The sequence below is a fragment of the Branchiostoma lanceolatum genome, chromosome 8, assembly GCF_035083965.1.
Source record: "Branchiostoma lanceolatum isolate klBraLanc5 chromosome 8, klBraLanc5.hap2, whole genome shotgun sequence".
In the NCBI taxonomy this organism is placed as follows: domain Eukaryota; kingdom Metazoa; phylum Chordata; class Leptocardii; order Amphioxiformes; family Branchiostomatidae; genus Branchiostoma; species Branchiostoma lanceolatum.
In genome coordinates, this window is record NC_089729.1 from 22,439,577 (window position 1) to 22,467,266 (window position 27,690).

A 27,690-nucleotide genomic window follows, 5' to 3' on the forward strand; every position below is an offset into this window, starting at 1 on the left:
TCATAATTTCGGACACAGTTCGGAGGAATAACCCTCCGGAAAGATAGCAAATGCTGAAAATATTAGGAATCCAGAATGGGAACATAATACTATTTCTCATATCCGGATTTCCAGTAATGGGACATTTTCGGACTCATTTAAGACAAAACACGTTCCGAATATGTCATAATTTCGGACCCAGTTCGGAGGAATAACCCTCCGGAAAGATAGCAAATGCTGAAAATATTAGGAATCCAGAATGGGAACATAATACTATTTCTCATATCCGGATTTCCAGTAATGGGACATTTTCGGACTCATTTAAGACAAAACACGTTCCGAATATGTCATAATTTCGGACACAGTTCGGAGGAATAAACCTCCGGAAAGATAGCAAATGCTGAAAATATTAGGAATCCAGAATGGGAACATAATACTATTTCTCATATCCGGATTTCCAGTAATGGGACATTTTTTGAGTCATTTGGGACAAAACTCGTTCCGAATATGACATATTTTCTGACCGCGTTCGGAGCTGTTACACACCGGGAAATTGCATATACTAAGGATATTCGGGACCAAGAATCGGGCCGTAACACTACTCCTCACATCCGGATTCATAGTAACGCTGAAAGATGGTGATGTCCGGATATTTTTAGGTACGTATACGTCCGAATTGGTAACGTTTTCGGATATATCCGGACAAAAAAACGACTCAACTTCCTCACGTTTTCGGATGATTTCCGTAGTCAAGAACGGGACCACAGTACTCTTCATAATATCCGGACTTCCAGTTTCGGACTCATTTAAGACGAAATGCGTTCAGAAAATGACCTAACTTCTGACCGCGCGTTCGGGCTGTTACGCTCCGGAAAGTTTACATAGGATATTCGGTACCGAGAATCGGACCGTAACACTTCTCCTTTCAGAAACTCTATTAGGCGTTACATTTTCAGACTATTTGGGAGAGAAAATGATCCTAATACAGTATGATATGTTTTGAATTCCTAACTCTTTACACATAGACGAATATACTGCACGAACTAAGAATAACAGAAGTACCACACCAAAGATTTAGGCAAATCAATACACGAATGCAAAACAGAAGTATCATCAAATGCAAGTTGTATTGGAGAACTCTCACTAACACCACTATCACAAAGACGTGAGGAACTATGCAGAAACTTTGCACTCTCTCGACTGAGATCCCCGACCTTCAGGGACTGGTTCCCACTGTGTCGTGAAAGACTCGCTCGAGTAACCGACTACAACAAACATTTAAAGCCAACACTGTGAGATATACAAAAAAGGCTTATCTACGTACTACGGGTCAACTTGCTAAACTACGATAGTAAAAACCGACTACAACAAACTTTTAAAGCCAACACTGTGAGATATACAAAAAGTCATATCTACGTACTATAGGGTCAACTTACTAAGCAGTGATAGTAAATAGTGGAATGTGACGTTTTAATGATGAAGTATGCCACTGTATGTGCTTCTTTTATTGTAATAATGTATGTAAAAAAAAGCTAGCCTTTTGTCAACAAGCCTACCAATTCAGCCCTAGGGCTGCCATGTGGTTTGTTTTATAAGTTGTATAAACCAGTCATCAGTCATCATCACAACTCCTAGCTTCAGTCGCTGTCTTCCTCTTCCTCCGTGTCTTCCTCTCCCTCTGTGCGTTCTCCTCCCTCTACGCGTTCCTCTCCCTCCGCGCCTTCCTCTTCCTGGGAGGCCACAGCCATGAGGTGTGGCTGTGCAGCCCGCTGGATGGTGGACATCTGTCTGTAAACTCCTCCCCTTGCTTTCTCTCTTTGTTGGAGAAGGGCAGGCGCCTGTCTCTCCTATTCTGGTCTAGGACCGGCTGGCACCTTCGCGTTATGTCCGTTAACTTGTCCGCCCGCCAGGCGGGTGGCTGGACCCACACCGATGACTTGTCATCCTCATCGCTGACTTCATCGGACATGTAAACCTGTCCTGATGACTTCAGGTAGTCGTATTCTTCTCTGTCCAAGACGTCCCCTGCCACCCGAACTCGGGACTTGAACAGCTGAGTGGGTACAGAAAAAATCTTGTTATTAAGCATGGCGGGCACCTGGGCAGGGCTACACTGCAATAAACGATTTTGAAGGACACAAACCAATATCATCATAGGGGGATTTTTAACACAAACCGCCGCGTTATTAAAAAACCAAGATACATATTACTTTACCATTCTAAATATAGCCAGCAAAATGTAGCCAGTCTTGGTAGGAAATGCATTTTTCATGACTAATAGTTTTCATAAACGTTGTTTCCAATGATCACTTGTAATTTAGATAGAATGTTAGATCTTGGATAGAAAATCCGAAAACACGCAAAATATGCATAAATGCCTGATAAATATTACAGCTTTCTTTTGGAATTTGGTTTTATGAAAAAGAAACTAGTCAGATAGTTCTACTTTAGTGTCAGTTGCATACCAGGTTTTCTTGAACTTCATGATACCCTAACATGTGGATGCCATGCACAAAGCCACTTGAACAATCGCCTAACCCATCCCTTCAATCTGTTAATTTCAATAGATAAATAAGTTGAATACACATACCCTGTCTCTCCTATTTGTCATCATTTTTTTTCTCTTGACCGCCTCAGCCTTCCGTCCTCCTCTAGCAGCTTGCTCTGCGCCCTCAGATGTTCGTGCAGGTGGTTGAATTCGTGGAAGGAAGGAAATAATTTTAGTGTTAATGGAGGTTACCACTAATGTTATCCATTGCGAGGTTAAGGTCATCTATGGCTAAATTGTCCAGGAAAACCTGCACGCCGTAGTCGTCGCGCGTGCGCTGGTCGGCTCCGGGGTAGGCTAGCCTGGCGCACTCTCAGTTCCAATTGCTGCGGGGTCTCGCTGCGCTTTTGCCGCAAAGCCTGGGTGTCGCTGCGGTAGTGGAACGGGTCCTGTGTGCGGCTGTACATCCGCCTTAGATAGACGCAGAGAAACCGGGGAGCCAGGAGCTCTTCGGAGTAAGACGTGGGGTGGGTAGCCATCGCCGGTGACGAAGCAGGAATGGGGCCGTAGAAGAAGGACAATGCAGCCTCTAATTTACCGAAATCAATCTCCGGGGCATTAGTTTTGGCGGCCGCCATGATGGTACAAAAATAAAAAAAGCCAAACAGAAATGGGTACTACAAAACGGGGAGCCAAAACAGAATAGGTCTAAAAACACAAACGAGATTTTGAGCAAACGATAGTGAAAGAATAATTTATGGAATAGGACACAGAAAACTGACAACAACGGTATATCCATTTGCAAGTCAAGGCGTCCAGGAGAGCGGTCTTCTTGGCAAAACAATGGCCCGAAAGGCGCACAGCGGGACACTAGAGACGGACTGCGATGTCGGCAAGGTCCAATCAATTATGCAGTGTGAAAAAACGGACGCGAAACCCACGCCACTAGTAACACAGCTGGAAAACGGAAAATATGCAGAAAACTGCAGCCAAAACAGCAGGACAAAGAATTTGGTAGTACAGGAAAAGCAACAACACTCGTACGGCACACAAACAGTCGGGAAACGTTAACTAGCTACGCAAAGAAACGGGCCGAAAACAAGCTAACACGCGTAGTACACGGGAACCGACAGCGCAAAAAGAAGCACACAAAATTCACAAGCAAGCAGAAACCACAGTTGTCCGAACAAGCGGTGTAGGAATCAATGCAACTTTTCTGGTCTAGGGTATAGGATGTGGACTTAACCTTTATAGCTTAAGTTACGCTACTGTAGAGATAAGAACGCCAAGCCGGTTTGATTAATACTCTTGTTCGGATCGTTATTTATCCCGTAGTATATGCAGTACTATACAAGCCAAGTCTACTATAAAGGCCTACAGTACAAGATGCACAATAATCGATCTAGAGCGTTACGATTACGGAGGTTGAGTGTAATGATGGAAATGTAGGATATTCTACAATCATCTAGTATTTATTACGAACAAAATACAGAGAGCTAATCTACGTGTGATCACTTACCTTAGTCACAGGATAGCTTCTGAGTTCAAATCGGCGGGCTTATGCTAAGGAGCTAGCTGTTCTCACTCGCTATTGGTCAACACTACTCTATTCAGATGAGCTTCCGAATACGGCCTGGTCACGTGTCTTAGTCCTAAATATAGCTTGCTTACTGCCTAGCTACTGAGAAACCTTTGTATAAGATCAGGACACATTATGTCGTCTATTCTATCTGTTACAGCTGACAGGATGATCCTGTCAGCAGTGCAGATTTTTCTACTGCCGACCAGTATCGTCCTGACTCAGTAGCCACTTCCAAATGTCTGGTTGAAGATCGCGAAACGCTCGTTCCCGGGAACACTACACTACAGCCTCAAATCAACCTCCTTGCTCAATTTGCCTGCTAAGTATCCACTGTAGTGTCAGCTAACCCTACCCTCCACGCAGATGTTAGGCTTGTACATGTTTTGCATAACTAAAAGACAGAAGCTATTGACAGGCTAGTCTTACCCTTAATATACAATCATAGCATTGAACATAATCATGTAAAATGTCTTGGCTTGTGCTGGTCAGACTGGTATCGGGCCATTGACCAGCAGTTCATTCGGCGGCCCAAAGCAGTCATCCCGCGGTAAATAGAGCTCAGCACTCCTGGGTAGTTTCCCGGCCCCGCCCAGTAGTACCAGCCCGGCTTTTGCTTCAGCTTGTATGCCCGCCCCGCCAGCAAGGGGAAAACTACTAAATGCATTTTATGTGTGTTGAAGACTCCCAAACATACAACCCTAAACATCATTCGTTGAAATGGGAGTAGATTAATAATGATGATCCATGTCATTTGTTAGATGGTAGTAAGGTTTCGGGGGAATCTCCCGTCAGCGCCTTTGGGTATCAAAGACATGAAAGATGCAGCTGAGCTAACGGGGTCAGGTTACATGCGATAAAGCTTATTTTTTGTAAACAAATCCATTGTGTACTTACCAGTTCAAACCTTGCAAGTTGCACACATTCGCAAACATCGTGGTGGCGCGGTATATACCGTTGTTTGTCGGGCTTTGACTGCTCCAAACACGCGTGGTACGGTCCCATCAGGTCAAACTGTCGCACGGTTGACGTTTCACTGACAACACTTCACTGTTTACATCCGCACAAAAATAACACACAGATATTATGTTCCAACACACATATATAATGTGCCTCAGCTCCGATCCGTTCTAAAAAAAATCTGGTTCCGAATGACCTGACTTTCAGAAACTGCACCACCCGTATGCGTTTTATTCTCGGTTGAATTTGGCTTCCTGATACTCCTTGGTGACAGTATCATCAAATAGCCTAGAATGTGCTGCCACCATGATAAAGTTGCAGCGCCACTGTACGGCGAACAATAGTACAGCACATCGCATATTCTGACCATGAGTGCCTCCTGTTTTAGTCCGAAAATGGGACTTTCCCATGCTGCAACGCTTCCATGGAGTATCATGAGTAAATTTGGAGCATGATACTGTCCGTATATGGAGCTTTCCCATACTGCAACGCGTCTATGGAGTATTTTGAGTGAATTTTGAGCATGATATTTCCGGATATGTAACTTTCTTATAATGCACCGCTATCACTAGTATAGATCTATAGTATTTCGATGGAGTATGTGCTTCATATGATATCGTGTCAACTCCTAATTTGTCTAAATTTATTTCCAAAATATATCATCTCAAGGGCGACATAATCCTTGATCAATTACAATGAAACCTACATACAATATATGAACCGTATCACAGCAAGAATCGCCAATGACGCGTATCTTGAAAAAAAAGACGTCTTATTTGTCCGGACACGCAACAGAAATGAACCCCCAAAACCTTGCCCGGAAACGGTCGGAATATGTGGCATGTCATGTTACTCCAAATATGTCCGAACACTGTCACTGATTCTTGGTATATCTCTAGCTCTCTAGCTCTTGTATCTGTGTCGTGAATTGAACATGAGTACGGAACAAGAAACGCCAATGGCACGTATTCGGAAAAAAACAGGAAGCTTTTATCCGTCCGGATATGCTTCGGAACAATTTCTGAATCATGATATTTGCGGATGTAGTAAATATCGAATGTCGTCCGAAAATGGTCCGGAAATGAGGCATATCATGCTACGTGTCAACTCCTAATATGTCCAAAATTTATTCCTGGAATATAACTACCTTGGATATGTTCAGAATATAAAGCGTGTTATGCATTCGGAAGCAAGAAACGTCAATGGCGCGTATCTTGAAATATAGGAAAGTCTTATTCGTCCGGATTCGCAACAAAACATGTCCGGACTCAGGATATTCCAGGATATGGTAAATATCAGACATCTTGTCCGGACACATTCCAAATATCAAGCATGTCTTGGAATATATCAACTCCGAATTTTTCCGGAAATCAGCCCCTTTCGCATAGTGCATGTATTATCGTTGAATAGCTGCTGAAGTTCCGATCGTGACGAAGTACTCGACGCGGGGATCACCCGTGCCGAGCTTCCGAGCGAAACCCGAAGTGATGCCGAAGGCACGAGCGAGGGGTCCGGGGAGCCGAATAGGGTTCGCCGAACAGGGTTCGCCGGAGCCGGACAGCTAGCCTCGTAGGGGCGAGCGATAGGTAGGAAACGACCTTTCAAATATCGCAAATTTCTGCTAAATTTCGTAATTCAGCTCACAACATTAAAACGATTTATCATCGGCGAGACATTTGCTACCAATCTAGAGTATATTGTGGGCCTAAAAGTTGTCTAAAACAAAAATATACGGCATTTTATTTGTATTGTCGGAATTTGCTCGATTTCCGGCTAACAGCGTCACCAGCAGTACCGCTCCTGGCGCAGCACGTCGCTGCTGCACAACATGATGACATAACGGCTAGCCAATCAGAGGTAGGAAAATTTGACATGTTCCCGCCAAAGTTTTATTCCTGTGCGTTTTATCTCATCTGAAGCTCATGTTGTCGCATATTTGCCCACCGCCCCCTCCCCACAATCATGCGCCGATTCGAAAAATGTCAAACCTCGTATCGGCAGTTTAGTTACCAAAATGCTGCAACAGTCGGGTATACACTAGCAACATATATTTTTTAGAACGACCGATACGGTTTATATTCGGTAGCATCTGTTTCACCAAGGAGATTTTATACAGAAGGAGAGTGGACAGGACCATTGTACTATGATTATAGCGTGTGAGATTCAAAGTCGCGTCAAGGTGTAAATTACCCCGATATGCATACATCCCACGCCGAGCGCTTGGCAAAGTTGCTTTGTTTTCACGGGTGTGACCCGGCGATAATGACCTTGTGTGGAGCGACTTCGATTTCTGTGACTTTGAAACATTAGAGTTACAAGAACACAGCGTGGAAGATCATCTATCTAACGGCGAGAACCAAAGCACTGCGGAAACCAACGCTGCAGCCGGCAGCCGCGGTTTCCAACACAAGAATTTGCCCTCCTTGCAGCTTGGTTTCACGAGAACTATCGTACAGAATTTCTTACTTTCGGGCTGTCTACCTTCCGTTTACGAAAATCAGACAAAAAGAGTGAAAAACCAACTGTTATTCACATCAAAACGTACTGCTGTGTAGCGTAGCTTTCGTTGACATGTTGTCACTTGAGTCCCAAAATACCCGACAAAGTACCGAAAAAGTCCGCTACACCACGACGTCCAGTGAAATCACCTCAAGTGATAACGCACATCGGGGATGGCCGTTTCCTACCCAGTGATTTTTGAAGGCCACAGAAGTGTAATCAAGCTTCCTATCTTAATATATGGCAATCATGTAAGAAAGAAGCTGTCAAAAGTCACCTACCTGAGTTTTAGTCCATGAAAAACATGCATTGGCAGGGGTGTCAGGCCTCTAAAGTTTCAATCTAGAGCATAATTTCAACTTTCTAATCGGCACAACCCCTAAGAATCCAGCTGTGTTTACCTTTGACCTCCTTCTTTACCTGATAATCACACAAAAACACCAAACTTCTACTGCCTACAGACACCACAAACATCGATCCAAGTCTGATTTTTCAACACAATTAGAAGGTAGAAACCCTTACCTGTAACATCCAGCTCAGAAATACCAACATATCCTAGAAAAAAACCCTGCACAGCTACTCTTACCAAGGGTACCAAACCTATTTCCTTCCAAAGTTGGCATTCTGCGCCTGCGTGGATTACGCTTCTGTCGCCTGCAAGTAAGAGGTAATTTAGCGCAAAGGATGACGGGAGAAACCGTCGTCGGGAGTATGTGAGCGAAAACATGTACCGCGGCGGGTCCCCAACATAAATACCGTTGCCTATTGCCCGTGCTCACACTAGATGTGTTGTGGTAGCGGCCGAGTACGTACTTCGCTGCCCGTCTCTGTACTGCTTCCAGCTTGTCGATGTTCTTCCTGGTGTGGGGGTCCCATACTGTGGCTGAGTATTCAAGGGGGGCCCCCAGAAATGCCTTATATGCCTTCTCCTTTATGCTTGACGAGCCTTGAGGTTGCGCTTTAGGAAGCCGAGAACTCTGTTGGCCTTGTTGGTGACTTTATAGATGTGCGCCTCCCAGGCCATATCCCGGCTCATGGTAGCACCCATAGTAGTTAAATGAACTAACGGTGTCCAAAGTATGTCCGTGTAGCACGTAGGAGCTCACAAGAGGGTTTCTACTTCTTGTAACTGACATCGACACGCATTTGGAAGGATGGAACTGCATGTCCCATTGACTTTCCCACTCGGACAGGCGTTGGGGGTCTTGCTGGAGTTCTTCTTGTTGTTATCTCCATGAAAAAAGGCTATATGGAGATACTGTTTTGCGTGCGTTTGGTGTCTGTGTGTATGTTTGTGTTCACGACTGCTTAAAGTCAGCATAACTGTAGAACCTGTACATGGATTGTAATGATATTTGGTATGTAGGTCGGCGTTAGAAGGAGGAAGGTCAAGGTCGATTTTGGGCCCCCTGGCACGTGTCACTGGAACTGCAATGACGTATTTGTAAAAATCCTCTAAGGAGAAAAACTGAAGAAAGGATCGACAGACTCATGTTATTTGGTACACAGGTAGGTGGGATATAGATGTACACACTGAAGTGCAAACTATGCAAATGAGACTGAATTTGCATAAGTAAGGAGGTAAATTGTTTGCATGTGTGTCGCTGGATGCTTAAAGTCAGCATAACTGTAGAGCGTGTAGATGGATTGTAATGATATTTGGTATGTGGGTATGTGCTGGGAGGAGAATGGTCAAGGTCGATTTTGGGCCCCCTGGTATGTGTCCCTGGAACTGCAATGGCCTATTTGTAAAAATGTTCTAAAGGGGAATAACTGAAATGCGGAACAACAAATGTTCATGTTATTTGGTACGCAGATAGGTTGGACATAGATGTACACACTGAAGTGCAAATCATGCAAGGTTACTGTGTTTGAGTGTTTGTGTAAGTGTGTGTATGTTTGTGTTACCGTGTGTGTATGTTTGTGTCACCGGATGCGTAAAATCAGCATAACTGAAGAACGTGTGGATGGATTGTAATGATATTTGGTATGTGGGTAGGTGTTAGGAGGAGAAAGGTCAAGGTCAATTTTGGGCCCCCTGGTCTGTGTCACTGGAGCTGCAGAGGCGGATTTGTAAAAATCTTCCAAGTAGAATAACTGAAGGAAGGAACGACAGATTTTCATGTTATTTGGTACGCAAGTGGGTTGGGCAGAGATGTACAAACTGAAGTGGTAATTATGCAAATTTGGACTGAATTTGCATAAGTAATGAGGAATATCTACTTCTTCTGGGTATCGGCTTTGAGGTCGCACCTGTTGAATCCATTGGTCTCTTATCTAGGGCGAGTATTCCCCAATTCCCAACAGCTGGTGGTTCCGCTGCCCAAAACCAAGTAGATGTAAGGGTGGTAACTCTACTAATTGTGTTGCAGAAAGTTATATGTACCTTTTGTTTCATAGTACGGATGTTATATTTAAAATGAAGGTACCTTTAGAACAGGTCAATACACCTGACAATAATCTATGCAAATGAGGACCTTATTTGCATAATTTATGCATAATCGTGTATTTCCCTAACCGCAAAAGCTGCGGCTGTCATATTTGAGATGTAGGTACCATTAGGAAAGGTGAATACACCTGGACATAAATTATGCTAATGAGGACCTCATTTGCATAATGTATGTATAAACTTGTATTTCCCTTCTAGTGAATACTTTGGATGTCATATCTAAGATGTAGGTACCTTAAGGAAAGGTAAACACACTTGTACATGAATTATGCTAATGAGGACCTCTTTTGCATATTTTATGCGTAAATGTGTATATCTCCTACCGTAAAGGCTACGGATGTCATATTTGAGATGTAGGTTCCCTTAGAAAAGGTAAAAAAACCTGGCCATAAATTATGCTAATGAGGGCATCATTTGCATAATTTAGGCATATCCCTTGCTGTAAAGGCTACGGATGTCATATTTCAGATGTAGGTAATTTTAGGAAAGGTGAACACACATGGCCATAAATTATGCTAATGAATACCTCATTTGCATAATCTATTCATAAACGTGTATTTTCCTTACCGTTAAAGCCACGGATGTCATATTTTAGATGTAGGTACTTTTAGGGAAGGTGAATACACCTTCCATAAAATATGCTGAAGCGGACCTCATTTGTATAATTTAGGTATAACCTTGTATTTCGCTTACTGTAAAGGCTACGGATTTCATATTTGACATGTAGGTACCTTTATGAAAGGTCAGAAAAATCTGGCCATAAATTATGCTAACGAGGAGTTTTTGCATAATATATGCATTGCCCTTACCATAAAAGCTACTGATGATATATTTCAGATGTAGGTACCTTTAAGAAAGCTGAACACACCTGACCATAAATTATGCTAATACAGACGTCGTTTGCATAATCTATGCAGAAACTTCAGAATTCCCTTACACTGCAGTAAATGCTAAGGACGTCATATTTGAGGTGTAGGTAATGGGAGGGGAATATCCTGCATTTTCCCGAAAATGTTGCCTTTCTAGGTTCTATTTCGTGGATACCCTCTGGCACACGAAACAAAACAACCAGCGGCAACAGCAAATAACTAGGGCAAAATAAACACATCTCATATAAAAACAAATTTCATGGAGATTTTGGGTCTTCGGACTCTTGTTCGGTGTTTGCTGTGACTTTGTACACCCCAGTATCGTCTGCGAACAACCGTGACGTCGCTGTTAGCTTGTCTTTTTTTTTTCAACCTTTATTTAACCTTGAAAGTATGTACAACATACACTCTTCGGCCGAGGCCGTTTTTCAAGAGTTCAAGGGAGAAGGTCAGGGGTCCTTTCAACGTACCATCGTATAATAGAAACATAAATTGTTATACAAAAATAACGTAACAATCAGTATTCCATAATCAAATTCGGTATATAAAGATAAGTCGACTATATAACATCATTTCCCTATTCGGTTATGATACTCAGTTCGTAGTTACTCGACGCAACATATTCTTAAATGTTGCAACTGAAGGCGCCGTTCTCAAGTTTGGTGTCAGACTGTTCCATAGAGTTGTACCTGAGTAGGAGATAGATCTTCTATATACTTCTCTACGGACCATTGGTACATACAGTAGGTTAGATCATTAATGTAGGCCAAGAACAAGCATGAGCCTAGTACAGAGCCTTGGGGTACCCCTGACTGGACACCGACGAACGGAGAGTAACATCCATTGACTACTACGGCTTGACCGCGATCCTTGAGGAAACTGGTAATCCATGTAAGGGCCAGGCCTTTGATACCATAGCACTGAAGTTTGTGTGTCAGTAGGCTATGGTTTACCCGGTCGAAGGCTTTCGCGAAATCCAGTATTAGGATATCTGTCTGCTTGCCCCCCTCTAGGTTGGACGTCAGTTCCTCTACGAGCTCTAATAGTTGGCTCTCGCAGGATAGGATCTCCCTCGTCGGAAACTGTGTTGATTGTCATTGAGGATTTTGTGAGTATCGAAGTGCTCCATCATAGAACTGACAACTATATGTTCCAAGATTTTACAACCAATACATGTAAGCGAAACCGGCCTGTAGTTGGCGGGATTGTACTGTTCGCCCTTCTTGAAAATTGGAGTAACATACGCAGTCCTCCAGTCATCTGGGACAACACTAGACGCCAGTGATGACTGAAAGATGACGGTCAGCTCCACCGCGAGTTCCAATTGTAATCTGGTACTTATGCCGTCTGGACCCCGTGCCTTATGCGGGTTGAGCTCTTTCAATAACTCTGTGACTCCCTCGCGTGTGATGTTAGTTCCTTGACAAGAATCTTACACTCCAAGAGCAAGTCACCTCTACTGTGACAAAAGCGTCACGTAGACTGCACTACCTGAAGCTTCGAATTCTGTCCAAACAAGGAACCAGCGTTTCTGACTTAGTCCTAGTATACCTGTCCCTTGTACGCCCAGTTCTTGAATACGGGCATGTCCTCCTTGTCGGGTGCAGCAAGGAACAGGAACGTCAACTAGAGCGAGTCCAACGGCCAGCTCTTCGCATCACCAGCCGAGCAGGCCGGCGTGATGTGCCTAAACTACCCACCTTCAAGTCTAGGCGCGAGGATGCCCCTGTCAAACTCTTCAGACAAATGCTCCAAGATGACCACCCCCTACACGATCTCGTCCCCCCCCCCTGCAGATCCACAGCCACTGGACGGTCACTCAGGAACAAACACACCATCTCCATCCCCCCAGCATGAACAAAAAGATTACAGAATTCTTTTCTACAACAGGCCATCAGACTGTACAACAAACAGTAAAACCTAATGTGCACTAATGGACATTTGTTATATCAGTGATGAACGTATGGATGTATATTAATATATTGTATATAAGTGTTTTGTATTCTATTGTTAATATCATCGCCATCCAGGCATGTTTTTGTCTTCAAGTCTTGATATGTGAATAAAGAAGAAAGAATGAGAATGAGCCCCAAGGAGGGTGATTGTGCGATCAGTGGAATAAATGTAGTTCTAAATAGATTTTGGAGTGTCCGTCTGATGCTTAAAAGAACCTTCGATTCGCAAGAATCATCACATTGGCGTTGTCGGCAGGATCGACGGAAAACCAGGCAAGATTTCGGAAACATTGTAAACCAGTAAGGAGCGGTGGACCTTGCGTTTGTGTGCAAGACAGCATATCTTGGGTTAACACGTAGGACTGCATCATGGGTGGGTCAAGGCAGGAGAACTTTGTCAGGACCAAGAAGGGCCGTTTGGAGAAGCGGAGTTCTGCCAGGACCGTGTGCTAGCCTGCAGTAGCGGACACTGTTGTTCTGTTCCGTGGTTTTCTGCGGAGAGGCGTCTACACGTGACATGGAAGAAAGCGTCCATCAGAAGTTCGGGGTAAAGAGCAGATTCCAGTAGGATCTCGGTTCCAGGACCCAGGCAACAGGACCTATTCGGACGAGGAAGCAACCAAGGAAAGGACATACGTTGAAGTGTAGGCTGGGCAGTTCCTGTCAGTGGAACTGTAGAACTACTTGACCTTTGTCAGGTTAGGACTGAGACCTCGACTGGATTGTATTCGGAATTAACAGTTGGTGTTACTACCTTGTCTTTTTTCAGGATAGACTTTCTGTTTGTTCTGTTTTTGTTGACTTTCAGTTGTCTGACCTATATCGGTGTGTAAGCCATAAGTGGTGTTTTGTTGCCCAGAGAAAACAAGGCTAGTTTTTCAGTATGAGACATCTGTTTTGAATTGTGTGCATTCCATACTGTACTGGGGGTGGGATAGCACATTTGGAGAGGGAGAGCCAGACAAAGAGCCAGTCGGCCAGAGTGCCAGACAGACAAAGAGCCATCTAAATAGAGAGAATGATAGACAAAGAACCAAACATGAGAACCAGACAGCGAGTGAGACAGAGGGTTAGACAGACAGAGAACCAGACAGACAGAGAACCCGACAGACAGAGAGTAAGCCACGGAGAGAGCCAGCAGGATAAAGAGCCAGACGGACGGAGAGTCGGACAGAGAGAGAGCTAGCTAGAGATCCAGACAGGCAGAGAGCCAGGCAGACAGAGGGTCAGGCAGACAGAGATCCAGACAGGCAGAGAGCCAGGCAGACAGAGAGCCAGGCAGACAGAGGGTCAGGCAGACAGAGATCCAGACAGGCAGAGAGCCAGGCAGACAGAGGGTCAGGCAGACAGAGACCCAGATAGACAGAGAGTCAGGTAGAGAGTCAGCCAGACAGAGAGCCAGGCAGTCGGATAGCCAGAGAGACAGACCGAGAGCCAGACAAAGAGTCCGAAAGACTTAGAGTTAGCCAGACAGAGACCCAGACAGACAGACAGAGAGGCAGGCAGATAGTCAGTAAGACAGAAAGTCCAACAGACTGACAGTCAGGCAGACAGAGACCGAGACAAACATGAGATAGGCAGAGATCAAGACAGACAGAGAGCCAGAGAGAGAGTCAGCCAGACAGAATTAGAAACAGACAAAGTGTCAGACAGACAGAGAGTCATGCATACAGACACCCACAGACAGACAGACACAGGCAGAGAGTCAGGCAGACAGAGACCCAGGCAGACAGACACAGGCAGAGAGTCAGGAAGACAGAGACCCAGACAGACAGACAGAGAGAAAAGTAGAGAGCTCGAGTCAGTCTGGCAGAGAGCCAGGCAGAGATTCAGGCAGACAGAGACCCAGGCAGACTGAGAGACAGGCAGTGAGCCAAACAGACAGAGTCAGGAAGACGACACCCAGACAAAAAGAGACAGACAGAGAGCCAGAGAGAGAGTCAGACAGACTGACAAACAGACAGACAGACAAAGAGTTAGACAGTATGACAACCAGAATGAGTCAGACAGAGAGCCATGCAGACAGAGAGAGTCAGGCAGACAGAGGGACAGACAGACAGAGAGACAGACAGAGAGTTAGACAGAGAGTTAGACAGAGGGAGAGCCTGACAAAGAGTCAGACAGCCAGAGAAAGAGCCAGCCGGCCAGAGAGCCAGGCAGATAAAACGCCAGCTAGATAGAAAAACAGACAGGCATAGAACCAAACGGCGAGTCAAACAAAGGGTTAGACAGACAGAAAACCAGACAGACCGATACCTTGACAGACACAGAGAAAGACAAAGAGAGCCAGAAAGATAAAGAGACAGACAGACAGGGATTCAGTAAGAAAGGAAGCTAGCTAGAGATCCAGACAGACAGACAGAGAGCCAGACAGAAACAGAACCAGACAGACAGAGAGAGTCAGGCAGACAGAGACCCGGACAGACAGACAGACAGACAGACAGACAGACAGACAGAGAGAAAGGTAGAGAGTCAGACAGACAGACAGAGAGTTAGACACACAAAGAGACAGACAGAAACCCAGGCAGACAGAGAGACAGACAGAGAGTCAGACAGACAGAGAGTCAGGCAGACAGAGAGCCAGACAGACAGAGAGCCAGACAGACAGAGAGATAGACTTACTTAGACTTAGATCCTCCACTGCCAAAATAGCACATCGGGCAGCAATCTTCCTCCAGAGAAAAAGGCAGACATGCGTCGAGAGTGAGTTAGACAGAGAGTCAGCCGGGCAGAGACCCAGACAAAGGGAGAGGGAGACAGAGAGTCGGGCAGACAGAGAGCCAGCCAGACAGATAACAAGACAAAGAGACCGACATACTAAGAGTCAGGCAGACAGAGACACAGACAGGCTGAGAGCTAGACAGAAAGAAAGTCAGGAAGAGGGAGAGCCAGGCAGAGAGTCAGGCAGGCAGAGACCAAAAAACAGAGAGAGGGACTGGCAGAGAGTCAGTCAGACAGTGACTCACATAGACAGTGAGCCAGAGAAACCTAGAGACAAGCAGAGAGCCAGACAGACAGAGAGTCAGATATACAGAGAGCCAGACAGGAGTCAGACAGACAGACAGACAGTCAGACAGGAGGCCAGACAGACAGAGACCCGGGCAGACTGAGAGACAGATAGACAAGCAGAGAGCCAGACAGAGAGCCAGACACAGAGTACGACAAACTTAGAATCAGGCAGACAGAGACCCGGACAGACAGAGAATCAGACAGACAGACAGACAGAGACCCAGACAAACAGAGATGGGCAAAGAGCAGGATAGACAGAGAGTCAGACAGACTGACAGTCAGGCAGACAGAGACCCGGACAGACAGATGTTAAAAGGTAAAGAGCCTGACAAACAGTGAGCCAGACAGAAAGTCAGCTAGACAGATACCCAGACAGACAGCAAAGAGGCAGGCAGAAAGTCAGACAGACAGAAACCAAGAAAGAGAGAGAGAGAGAGAAAGTTAGAGAGCCAGACAAACAGAAAGCAAGACAGAGAGTCAGACAGACAGATAGACAGACAGAGAGTCAGACAGACAGTAAGTCAGACAGAGTGAAAGGCAGACAGAGAGTCAGACAGAGGGAGAGCCAGACAAAGAGTCAGACAGACAGAGAGCCAGACAGAGAGTCAGACATACTGAGAATCAGGCAGACAGAGACCCGGACAGACATACAGACAGACAGACAGAGAGAAAGGTAGGGAGTCAGCCTGACGGAGAGCCAGACAGAGAGAGAGAGAGTGAGACAGACAGAGAGCCAGCCAGCCATAGAGCCAGACAGACAGAGAGTCAGGAAGACCAAGACAAACAGAGAGATAGACAGAGAGCAAGATAGACAGAGAGCCAGAGAGAGAGAGAGAGTCAGCCAGACAGAGACCCAGACAGACAGAGAGACAGGCAGAGAGACAGAAATTCAGAGAGTCAGACAGACAGAGAGAGAGAGAGAGAGAGACAGGAAGAAGAGAGTCAGACAGAATTAGAACCAGAAAAAGAGTCAGACAGACAGAGTATAATGCAGACAGAGAGCCATGCAGACAGAGACCCAGACAGACAGAACAGACAGGCAGAGAGAGAGAAAGGTAGAGAGTCAGCCTGACAGAGAGCCAGACAGAGAGTCAGACAGAGAGTCACACAGACAGAGAGTTAGGCTCAGAGTCAGGCCGACAGAGACCCAGACAGACTGAGAGACAGACAGTGAGCAAAACAGACAGAGAGCCAGCCAGCCAGTCAGCCAGCCAGAGAGCCAGACATACAGAGAGTCAGGAAGACAGACACCCAGACAAACAGAGAGATAGACAGAGAGCCAGACAGACAGAGAGCCAGAGAGAGAGTCAGCCTGACAGAGACCCAGACAGACAGACAGACAGGCAGGCAGGCAGACAGACAGACAGACAGACAGACAGAGAGACAGACAGAGAGACAGACAGACAGACAGAGAGTTAGACAGAATAAGAATCAGACAAAGAGTCACAGTCAGACAGACAGAGAGTAATGTGGACAGAGACCCATACAGACACAGAACCAGACAGAGAGATAGGCAGAGAGACAGAAATACAGAGAGACAGACAGAGAGTCAGACAGACTGAAAGTTAGCCAGTCAGAGACCCAGACAGACAGACAGACAGACGGGTAAAGAGTCAGGCAGAGAGTGAGCCGGACAGAGAGTCCGATAGAATAAGAATCAGGCAGACAGAGACCCGGATAGACAGAGAATCGGACAGACAGACAGAGACCCAGACAAACAGAGAGATGGGCAGTGGCCCAGACAGACAGAGATACAGGTAAAGAATCAGGCAGGGAGAGAGCCAGGCAAAGATTCAGATAGACAGACAGAGAGACAGGTAGTCAGACAAAGAGTCCGACAGACTGAGAGTCAGCCAGATAGAAGCCCATACAGACTGAAAGCCAGAAGACAGAGAGTCAGGCAGAGGGAGAGCCAGACAAAAACTCCGGCAGACAGAGAGTCAGGCAGACGGAGACAAAGACAGGCAGAGAGTCAGACAGACAGAGAGTCAGACAGACAGAGAGTCAGGCAGACAAAGGGCCAGACAGACAGACAGACAGACAGACAAACAGACAGGCAGAGAGACAAGCAGAGAGCCAGACAGACGGATGTAGAGCCAGAAAGAGAGTCAGACAGAGAGTCAAACACACACAGAGCCAGACAGAGAGTCAGACAGACAGGGAGCCAGACAGACAGAGTGACAGGCAGAGAGACAGATATATAGTCCGACAGACTGAGAGCCAGACAAAAATGGAGCCAGACAGACAGAGAGCCAGACAAAGATTCAGACAGACAGAGATTCAGACAGACAGAGACCCAGACAAACAGAGAGACAGGTAGAGAGCCAGACAGTAGTAGAGCCAGATAGAGAGTCATCTAGACAGAGAGCAAGATAGACAGAGAGCCAGACAAAAAGTCAGACGGACAGAGAGTTAACCAGAAAGAGAGTCAGCCTGACAGAGAGTCATCCAGACAGAGAGCCAGACCGACAGAGAGCCAGACAGACAAACACAGAGCCAGACAGAGAGTCCGAAAGACCGAAAGCCGGACAAAAGGGAGCCAGACGGACAGAGAGCCAGACAAAGAATCAGACAGACTTACTGCATCTATGGACTGGCCAACTCCTCTGGTATGTTATCTGTCTATTTGGCCGCTTTCTACTTTTTCCAGCCACGTCTGAAGCCTGGTAGAGGCTATTGACTACTCTCATTTCCCTTCAGACCTAATATCAGCTCCCTGCCATAACTGATAACACTGACTGTAACGATGTCCCCTTTAGGTTCTGACGATGAAGCCCCGGCCAAGAAGCCTTGAGAGCCACAAAGATGTTGATGCGTGATGATGTGTCAGCAGAGAGCAACTTAGTTTGAACCCTGAATGCTGCATATATATAGTGTAGTCCTGTAAATGTAATACCACACAGATTCATATGTTGTAACACAGCGATGAGTGTCTTCCTGTAAAATGAAAAAAAATCTATCCTCATTTGTGAGTGTCTTCGTTCTTGTTGTGAATGTTCTTGTTCTCAGTGTTGTTGAATGAGCCTACTTTCTAAGAGATGGGACAAAAGGTTCACCACTCCCATACCATGATTATCTATTATGATCTTATTGATTACGGAGATGATTACCAAATTTACATGACATAACCTACATATGCGACAAATATGCAAATCATTCATCATTTTCATATTGCTCGGTTTATATCATGCAATTATCTTTAAAGTTACATGAACTTTTTATCTCCTCAAGTTTTATTCAGCCTATTCACTTAAGCCGCCTGGAGCCCCATAATTGACCTCATCTTGTGTTTTTTTCGACACCTACCTACCTATCAAATGCCGTAACAATCTACCAATATTTGTTGGAGAAGGCAACATAAACATTTTAACACCCTTCGTCCACCAGTTAGTTATTGTAGGAAACAGCGTAACAAAAGTGTAGCCCATCAAACGGTTCCCCCGGCGCCCAAGAATATATTACAGTAATTGCACCTTAACATTTATAAGGAAAATCGTATCTATCGATAAACAAACATGACATGGGATCGATATTTGTACGTGGCAGCCCTTCAGAATGTGATAATTTAGAGGAAATGTATGCAAAGAAAACATATAATACAATGTATGGCCCGACATTTTAAAACCCTGGTTGACGCAAAAAGGATCAATGACATTTAGGCAACGTCCGAGGAGCCCATGGAACACCGTCGAAGCACCACCTACATTAATCTTTACTTACGAAGACACACATTACACACATATACATTGCTGAAAAGTATTGCTTAACATGCTTATCTATTTGTAACAGGAGAAAGGACGTCGAAACTTATAATTAAAAGTATGTTTAAGGTGCTATGCCAGACTGCTAGGGTTAAAAATTGGCCAAAAGTTGCACAATCATTTCTTGCATTTTTCTTGTGGTCTGGCTTCTAAACAATGTTAATGATAAATAAATGAATACAAAAAGCATTTTCTACGTAGTTTTAAAAGTATTTTTCTTCCCCTTTTCTTTTGATAGACACTCTTGAATACAACACATAGCGGCACAGCATTCAATTGGTAACGGTTATGTTCAACTTAACCCTATCTAGACCGGGCTTTTTTGAGACTTCTTGGACGGGGAGGGGACTCTTTCGACCCCCCCCCCCCCATAACTTCCGAACGGTATGCTCTATCATCACCAAATTTGCAGGGAGTGATATTCACGTAAAGTTTTATAATTCCTGTAATTTTGGTGACGTTATGACGTATTATGACGTTATTATGACGTCATCGATGTGATTTTATTGGCTAAATAGGGAATCCCCATGATATCTAAAAGTATTCGACAAAATAGTGCGTATTATTGATTTAAAGGTATGGCAAGACATTTGACGTCAGTGGTAACTAAGTTGACGTCAAAATGACGTCGAAGAATGACGTCATGTGTTGTTAGCGACCCCCTGGGATCCGCCATCTTGGATCACCCATTTTGAAAATTTTAAAAATACATTTTTTTCAATTTCTGACCCCAAATAGCAATCAAAATAGACTAAAAACATTAAACTTAATGTTTCTAGTTAAGAAAATTTCAGGTTGTGACGAATTTAAAGGCGAGAAAGCCTGTTTATACCGTAAATAGTGATCTTGTCCGCCATCTTGGATTTTGAGCGATGACGTCATCACATTAGCATAATTTATGAATATTGAATCATGACAGTTACATTAAATCACATATGATGTTATACATGTAGAAAACTAGCGTGGTTGAGCAAGAAAACATTAGAAACAACTATGTTTAAATCGAAATTAGTGAAATTTGCATAAAATGCCTCTTCAGAAACCCGCTGCCATGGCAACACGAAAAATGATAAACTTATACTTTTATCATAATATTGTTGCCAACTAAATTTCAGGAAAAGTCACCAAGTTTGGTTGTCCTACCATACATCATTTGGCAGTTATACGATGTCAAAGTTGGCGCGGGCACTTTTAGCCCCCCCCCGTCTAGATAGGGTGAAGGTAAAATTCAAATGGAACTTTCCCATACATATCCATCCTTCATAAATCTATGCTTAAATGAAAAAAACCCACTCCGTTTTCTTGTGCTTTCAGATGTGAACGAATGCGATCAAGATCTCCATGACTGTGAACAAGAAAGCCACGGCGGGTTCTCGTGCGGATGTGGAGACGGGTTCACCCTCAATGACGATGGCAAATCTTGTTCTGGTAGGTTTTATGTAAGTTAGATCGAATGGAATTTCCAACATTAGCTTGATGTTAATGATGAGGCTTGTGCAATAATATATCCAATTGATATATTGGATGTCATCCAACTTTTTAAAAGTGGAAGTTTTTTTTTTTTTTTTAATGCAAGATGTATGCCATGTCCCGGTGGTGCTGTGGTATGCAACTCTGTCACTTACCACATCTGGTTCAAATCACTCAGAAACAGAAGACCCGAGCCGCGCCCGGGTAGGACATGTCTAGATAAGAGGCGCACAAAGTCATACCAAATGCTTTATAATGATAGTACATACTTCTGGAAGTTAAACACACTACACTGCCGGTGGACTAGCCCCCTAGGCCTGCTGCAGTGATTGCACCACAGTGTGGCCCAGGGCTATGAAACGGAGATGGGCGCCGCCCTATGCTCCTTATGGTGTTGGAGGACTTTAACTAATGCAACATGCAGAGAGATAAGTAACCACAACCTTTTACTTTTTTAGTTTATCGCATCACTCCACAACTACTCTCCAGGGGCGAAATCGTGATTGTTCTCGGCCTAGTGCCTGGCCGCACCAAAAACCTCTTACAATTTTCCCTCAACAGGTTTGACTGGGCATTACGTATCGAATAAACGTATCACTTGAAAACGAGGAAATGTAGACGAGCTATGGTTGATATTTTCAATGCCCATAATTATGATTGTCCTGTGCAAAGTGGACTATTGACTTTATCGCTGGTTCAATTTCAGATGTGAATGAGTGCGACGCCTATGATGGACAGGGTCCGTGTGACTATCACAATGGCATCTGCCATGATATTCCAGGAAGTTATGGCTGCCGGTGTAAGGTTGGATTTGAACTGAAGGAAGACCTGCACGCCTGCAGCGGTATGTGGTATGTAATAAGTGTCAAAACATTTTAAACATTACTGTTTTTGTTGTTGTTGTTGATGGGGTTGCATCATAGAGAAAAGTTCAAATCTAAAGTCACCATAAAATGCAAGTTTGACTAGCGTTTGTTTGTAAAGAGCTAGTAAACGGTTCTTATTTGACCTACTAGTTTATCTAAGATGACCTTGTAAATAGTGAATCTACTGTTAAAGCTGGACTATGTAAGATTTGGTCAATACAGAAAGTCAATTTTCTACCATATCTTTACATAGTGTGTTGAATAAACATTGTAGAATGACATACCAGTATTCAGGAAGGAATGTTTCAACATCATTGCACCATATTAACCAGTTTAAAAACTGAACTTTCAAAGCCAGTTGGCAGTTGGGGCAGTGTGGCCACACAGGCTTATCACCCCAATTGCCCAGTGGGGTGCCTGATAACAGTTCACCACAGTTTCTGCCAAACGTCCTTATCAGAGTTCTAGCAGTTTTGAACGGGGAAAATCCGCTCTATCAGTTCCCTACAAACTTGGCTAACATATTTTATCCTCATTCAAAAAGATATGAGTGTTTTTGAAGACGATGATCTTCATAACATCAGCTGTTATCTAGATCCACTGAAGTGTCGCTAAGTAATTAGCCTACCCAGGAGTCCTGCCAGTGTGCAGGAAGTTGTTGTTTACAAACATTAGGCCCTAAATAGAGGTGGTGTCACAAACCTTTGCAGCTTGTTTTTGTACACAGTTAAAAACACCATACATGTCAGAAATAGACGAACTAATGATGGAAGTATGCTGAAAAGTGGTTGTCCGTGTCATTTGTATTAGGATTTGTTCACAAGAATATTTTCAATTTTGGGGCCAAAATGTTACATAGTGCATCTTTAATATTTGTATCCCCCCTCGTCAGATGTTGATGAGTGCCTGGACAACTCTTGAAAAGGCCCGTGTGATGACATCTGTATAGACATGATCGGGAGCTACTGCTTCTCTTGCAGAGACAGAAACGACCTGGGTGCTGATGGATTCTCGTGTGTTGGTACGTGCCTATGCAAAATTTAATGGTTACTTTACAGAGTAAGGTTAAAGAGCTTATTACGTCTTATCATTGCATTAAAAACACAAAATATATTTTGTGATGCTTAATCGGGCCTTTGCGACTCTACTCCTGTAGATAATGATGACTGCAGATCCAGCCCTTGTGAGAATGGAGCAACCTGCCATGATGGAAATGGAACCTTTACTTGTCGATGCCTAAGCAGATTTAAGGGCGACAACTGTGAATTCGGTAAACATTTGTACATATCCCAATGCTCGTTTTCTCTAACCAAGCCCAGTAGTCCATTATTGTGTTACACGTTGACTAAATGTGACGCTATATTTTAGCATGTACATATACATATATGGGGTGGATTGTGCAATGAAAGTCTAAGTAAGTGGCACAAAAATATTGTATGTAAGACACTTTCTAGTTCTTGTATATGAATGATAATCGAATGTTCTGCAAATCCACTCCCACAGCTCCCTCCATGCAGTGAGGACTATGGTCCACCTCAGCACGGGTCTGCCGACCTGCGGACAGTTACAGCTGTGACTCGGAGGGTTAATGGCATCTGCTTGGTCGATCAACCTGTGACGCTGATGACGTGCCTGAAGATGCGCCTTGGCCGGATTGTTCACGTAAGTTGCGTTACCAAGACCTTCTACAAAGCGTTCCACGGTTGGAGGTTTAACATGTTTTCCAACAAAATACAAGGCGGTTTCTCAAACTGGCAGGCATGTACGTTTTTGATCATCTTATAAAGCAGCTTATATATTAATAAACTTAATGACAAATTGTATTATCTTATATGGAAGAGCAAATGTACAGGTTGATCGTTCATTTTGTTACAGATTTTTCGAATTATATGGAAGGGGAGGTATTGCTTCATAGAGATGCCCTATTGGGTGCTATTTCATTGATCGTAAATAACATCTTGGTGTGACGCTTGTGCAACAAGATACATATACCAACTTACTAGTTTCAGTTAAATGTATTTCATCATATTAAATTTTGCTTCTCATATTCAACGTAGAATTCAGAAATAGAATAAGAGAAAGAAAGACGTTTACGGTCTGGTCTGTGCATATGTCTTTAGATTCTAACCTTTACAATTTTTTAGGGATACGCTTGGCTTGGATGTCTCAGATGACGAATCAAGTGGATTACTACTACGACGGAGACTGCTAAAACAACGTTGGTGACATCATCCAGATGTTCGACCGTCTTATTAACACCCTTGGGGCAGCAGCGACCTCCGAATCCGGAACATGCAACATCGAGAATATCCGCCTGCGGGGAGTCCGTTCTCTCTTCATCGGGAAACACAAACGCCCGATCTGTCCCTGGTCTCGTCGTCGAGTTCGATGTCGTCGCCGTCAGTAGCTCGCCACCTGACCAGATCACTGCTGGTGATCAGACTGACTTGATGTACCTTCTAGCAGATTCAAGACAAGGTTTCTTCCGGAGGGTTCAGGTATGCTTATTTGATACTAAAGAGACCTTGAAAGTTCTAATTCATGTTTTTCCTCTTATTCATACCGTTATTAGATTGTGTTCCTACGTAATTGGACGATTATTAGGGTATACATTTATCACATAATTATTTTCGTGTTACAGCATGACCATTGACGGTAAGATGGCAGGAGGAGCATCTTACACGTACACCATGACAACCACGCCGGCGTTTAAAACAGACTGCCAAGATGGACAAATGACCGTGATTGAGAATTTCTCAGCTTACTGCCGTAAGTATAACCTGTTCTTATGGTTTACGCAAATGCTGTATGGTGTAAAATTCGACGCAATCTTGAATGAAGAGTATCTACACATGTACGTTCATAACGTTAGGTTCATTTGATTCCAATCGCAGTTGGCTGCCCAAGAGGAACCCACAAGCAGGCGAACAGCACCACCTGTGTGAAGTGTGACTAGCGGGAATACCAGGACGAGGAGGGACAGTCTTCCTGCAAGCTCTGCCCTTCTGGAACAAACGCCGTCTTCAAGGACTGTATTCCCCGTATGTAGTCAATTCGCGTTTTCTGCAACTTTATAACATCTACAAGCATTAAGGATTCGCTTTAAGCATATCTAAGATGTGTACGTATTAGGATGGAAAAACAGATTGGAAATGAAGTTAAGAAAACTTTATGTCATGAATAACCCTTTCATAAACCATTTTCACATCATGTGTTTCCAAATACATTAAGCCCTCTACAAATGCAATAGAATTCACATATAAATATTTTATTTCTCCCCTCCAGAATGTGTTGGAGATAAACCACCATGTGCAGACTGCCTCTTAGTTAGTTGGAGTTTCCGCTGTAAGGTCAGTTTAACATCACTCTTCACTCATCACTCATCATAGTTGATAAACTACAAAATAGTACCTGCTTACGTTATCACGGACGATGACTCAATAGTACACGGTACTGAAATAGTATCTGACTGATTGTATCGTTGAATCTAGCAAATTTTGGTCGTGAACTAATCTGTAATAACCACTTTGCCTTGCTTTTCAGACAATTCTACCTATCTCAAATCTATTAAAACGTGTCTATTTTTACATCCCTCTAGTTTCCTGATGGCTGGGCAGGCTCGAGTGGTGGCCTGGTCTGTGGACGCGATGACGACATGGACGGCTTCTCTGATGTTCCCATCGAATGAGACCTGCATCATTGTCAGTGAATGATAACCTTAACCATCTGCTTAAGTCAGAATACACATTAAGACAGTTCGTTTTATTGCAATAATATTTGCGCAACATTCAAAAGCCACGAGGACATCCACTGGAGAATGCTCTGAACATTCACTGTCCAATGGGCGGTATGGTGGTGGTTATTTGTATTGACAAACGTTGTTTTATGTTACGTTCTCTCCAGGACAACTGCCCCGGAACCCCCAACGATGATCAGTTGAACATGGACGGTGTTTGGAAAGGAGACGTTTGTGAAGTGGACATTGACGGCGATGGGGTCTTTAATGACGAGGTAATGAACACATGGACGTTAACCTTTAGCACACTGAAGTAGATGTTTGGCACCCAACTCTCTATTGGTTAGAGTTAGGCAGCAGGGAGAAGGTTAATATCAGTTGGGGTCCGGTGACATTTGTCTTACGATTATCACACGATCGTAAACTAAAAGCAATATCATTGTGATAGTTGTGCCTGTGTCTTACACAATTGAACTGAAGCTGCATTTTGCCTGAAAGGCTGTCCTGGATATTTCTTGGCGTTTGGTTCTGTCATGAGCTCCTTGATTTATTATATTACGGCCTTCGACGAATGTGACTGGACCATTGGTAGAAACCTTTATTGGTGGAGTCGATAAAATCACTGGAATATTTCTCTTTCAATATGATATCAACTGTACAGTTAAGTCCGTCCATATGCAGAAAAACATAAATATTATGTTATTCATGACAAATCGGCTATGGAGAAAGTTTTAATTGAAGAACACAAAGCCTTCGTTATTCTTTCAAATTAACACATTTCACGTTTTTGTTATTCCAGGATATATAACTGCCCTCTGGTCCCCAACCCTGACCAGATCGACTCGGACGGTGATGGAGTTGGCAGCATGTGTGACAACTGTGTCTCTACTCCCAACCCTGACCAGGCGAACAGTGACGACACTGAGGCTGGAGATGCTTGTGAGAGGGCATTAGAAGAAGTGATCGGTGAGCTAATATTTTGCCTTAAAGTACATGGGTCAGAGTGGAAAATGTCTGCAAAGCAGTCATGTAAAATAGTTGATTTTAGTGAATTTAGTATTGTTGCACCAGTGAAAATGCTGTGCTCAAAATACGTAATTTCTGAAACATAATCTTAACCCCTATAACGTTACGTGCAGTGTCACCAGGTGGGACATGATGCTGGGAACCCGCTGGAGCCAGGGCACGCTTACCTGTGCTAGCTCAGATCTGGTCACTTGCAACTGAAGAAGGTGGGTAAAATACAAACTCTAGTGATTTGATAACCTGTGATATGTGTTCAGTGTTTGAGAAGCCAATGTCTATGAGTTATCAAAATTAATGTAGCATAAAAACAATATCGATATGAAGGATTCAATCTAATGTATGACAAAAAGTACTGACTGCCTTAAGATAAAACACTTATATTTATAACGTTGCAACATCTGGCAACTACTACTATTTCTGCCATCATCAGTAATCAATATATCTAAAATCTACTTGATTTTCATATATTCCAACAACATACACTCCCTTGTAAAAGCAACATTTCGTATCTATAGTTGTTTCCGTGTACTTATATCTGATATCACGACGATAGAGATGTATATAATTTTGTTCTGTTCTGCTTGTTACAGACGCATCCAACGACACGGTCTGATGAACCAGAACGGACACACGAGAAAATCGCTTATCCGCAACTTTGCTAATCTTTCAGCACTAGTACAACGAGGCAACGCTTCAAAGGCAACCACAAGAAACTGCAACTGGCCGCTTGCTTGTTTTCCCTGGAAATGCTAATAAAGAGCTACGCTTTAAACTATCGAATCGTTTTAGCCCTGTCATAATTATTTCATTTTTTGTAGGTTTGATTCTAAGCGTGTCTGAGGCTTTAAAGCTAACAAATAATGTTGGCCCTCGCGCTTGACTTGCAAAAGGAGTAGTTAGGTAGAATACAATTTGTGCTTAGGCCTAACTGATTCGATTGCGTATCAAGAAGATCCATCCAGACCTTTTTGAGTTATACTGTTCATCCACACACACACACACACGCACACACACACACACACACAAACAAACATACATATATAC

General features: G+C 43.8%; 1 protein-coding gene and 2 long non-coding RNA genes across 3 annotated transcripts; 2 read left to right on the forward strand and 1 right to left on the reverse strand.

The window, feature by feature from the left end:
- Positions 1 to 1,087: 1,087 nt before the first annotated feature.
- Positions 1,088 to 6,401, reverse strand: LOC136440648 (uncharacterized). The gene is made up of 2 exons (XR_010756690.1): positions 2,570 to 6,401; positions 1,088 to 2,032 (listed from the first exon to the last, which is right to left on the reverse strand). It is a non-coding gene; the product is annotated as an uncharacterized lncRNA (long non-coding RNA).
- Positions 6,402 to 13,817: 7,416 nt separating this feature from the next.
- On the forward strand, positions 13,818 to 15,888 carry LOC136439576 (octapeptide-repeat protein T2-like). Its single transcript, XM_066434995.1, has 3 exons — positions 13,818 to 13,895; positions 14,452 to 14,893; positions 15,431 to 15,888. The coding sequence occupies exons 1-3, from the start codon at positions 13,818 to 13,820 to the stop codon at positions 15,886 to 15,888; spliced, it is 978 nt and encodes a 325-aa protein (XP_066291092.1).
- A 9,905-nt stretch (positions 15,889 to 25,793) lies between these two features.
- On the forward strand, positions 25,794 to 26,852 carry LOC136439843 (uncharacterized). Its single transcript, XR_010756584.1, has 3 exons — positions 25,794 to 25,895; positions 26,420 to 26,586; positions 26,760 to 26,852. It is a non-coding gene; the product is annotated as an uncharacterized lncRNA (long non-coding RNA).
- Positions 26,853 to 27,690: the final 838 nt, after the last annotated feature.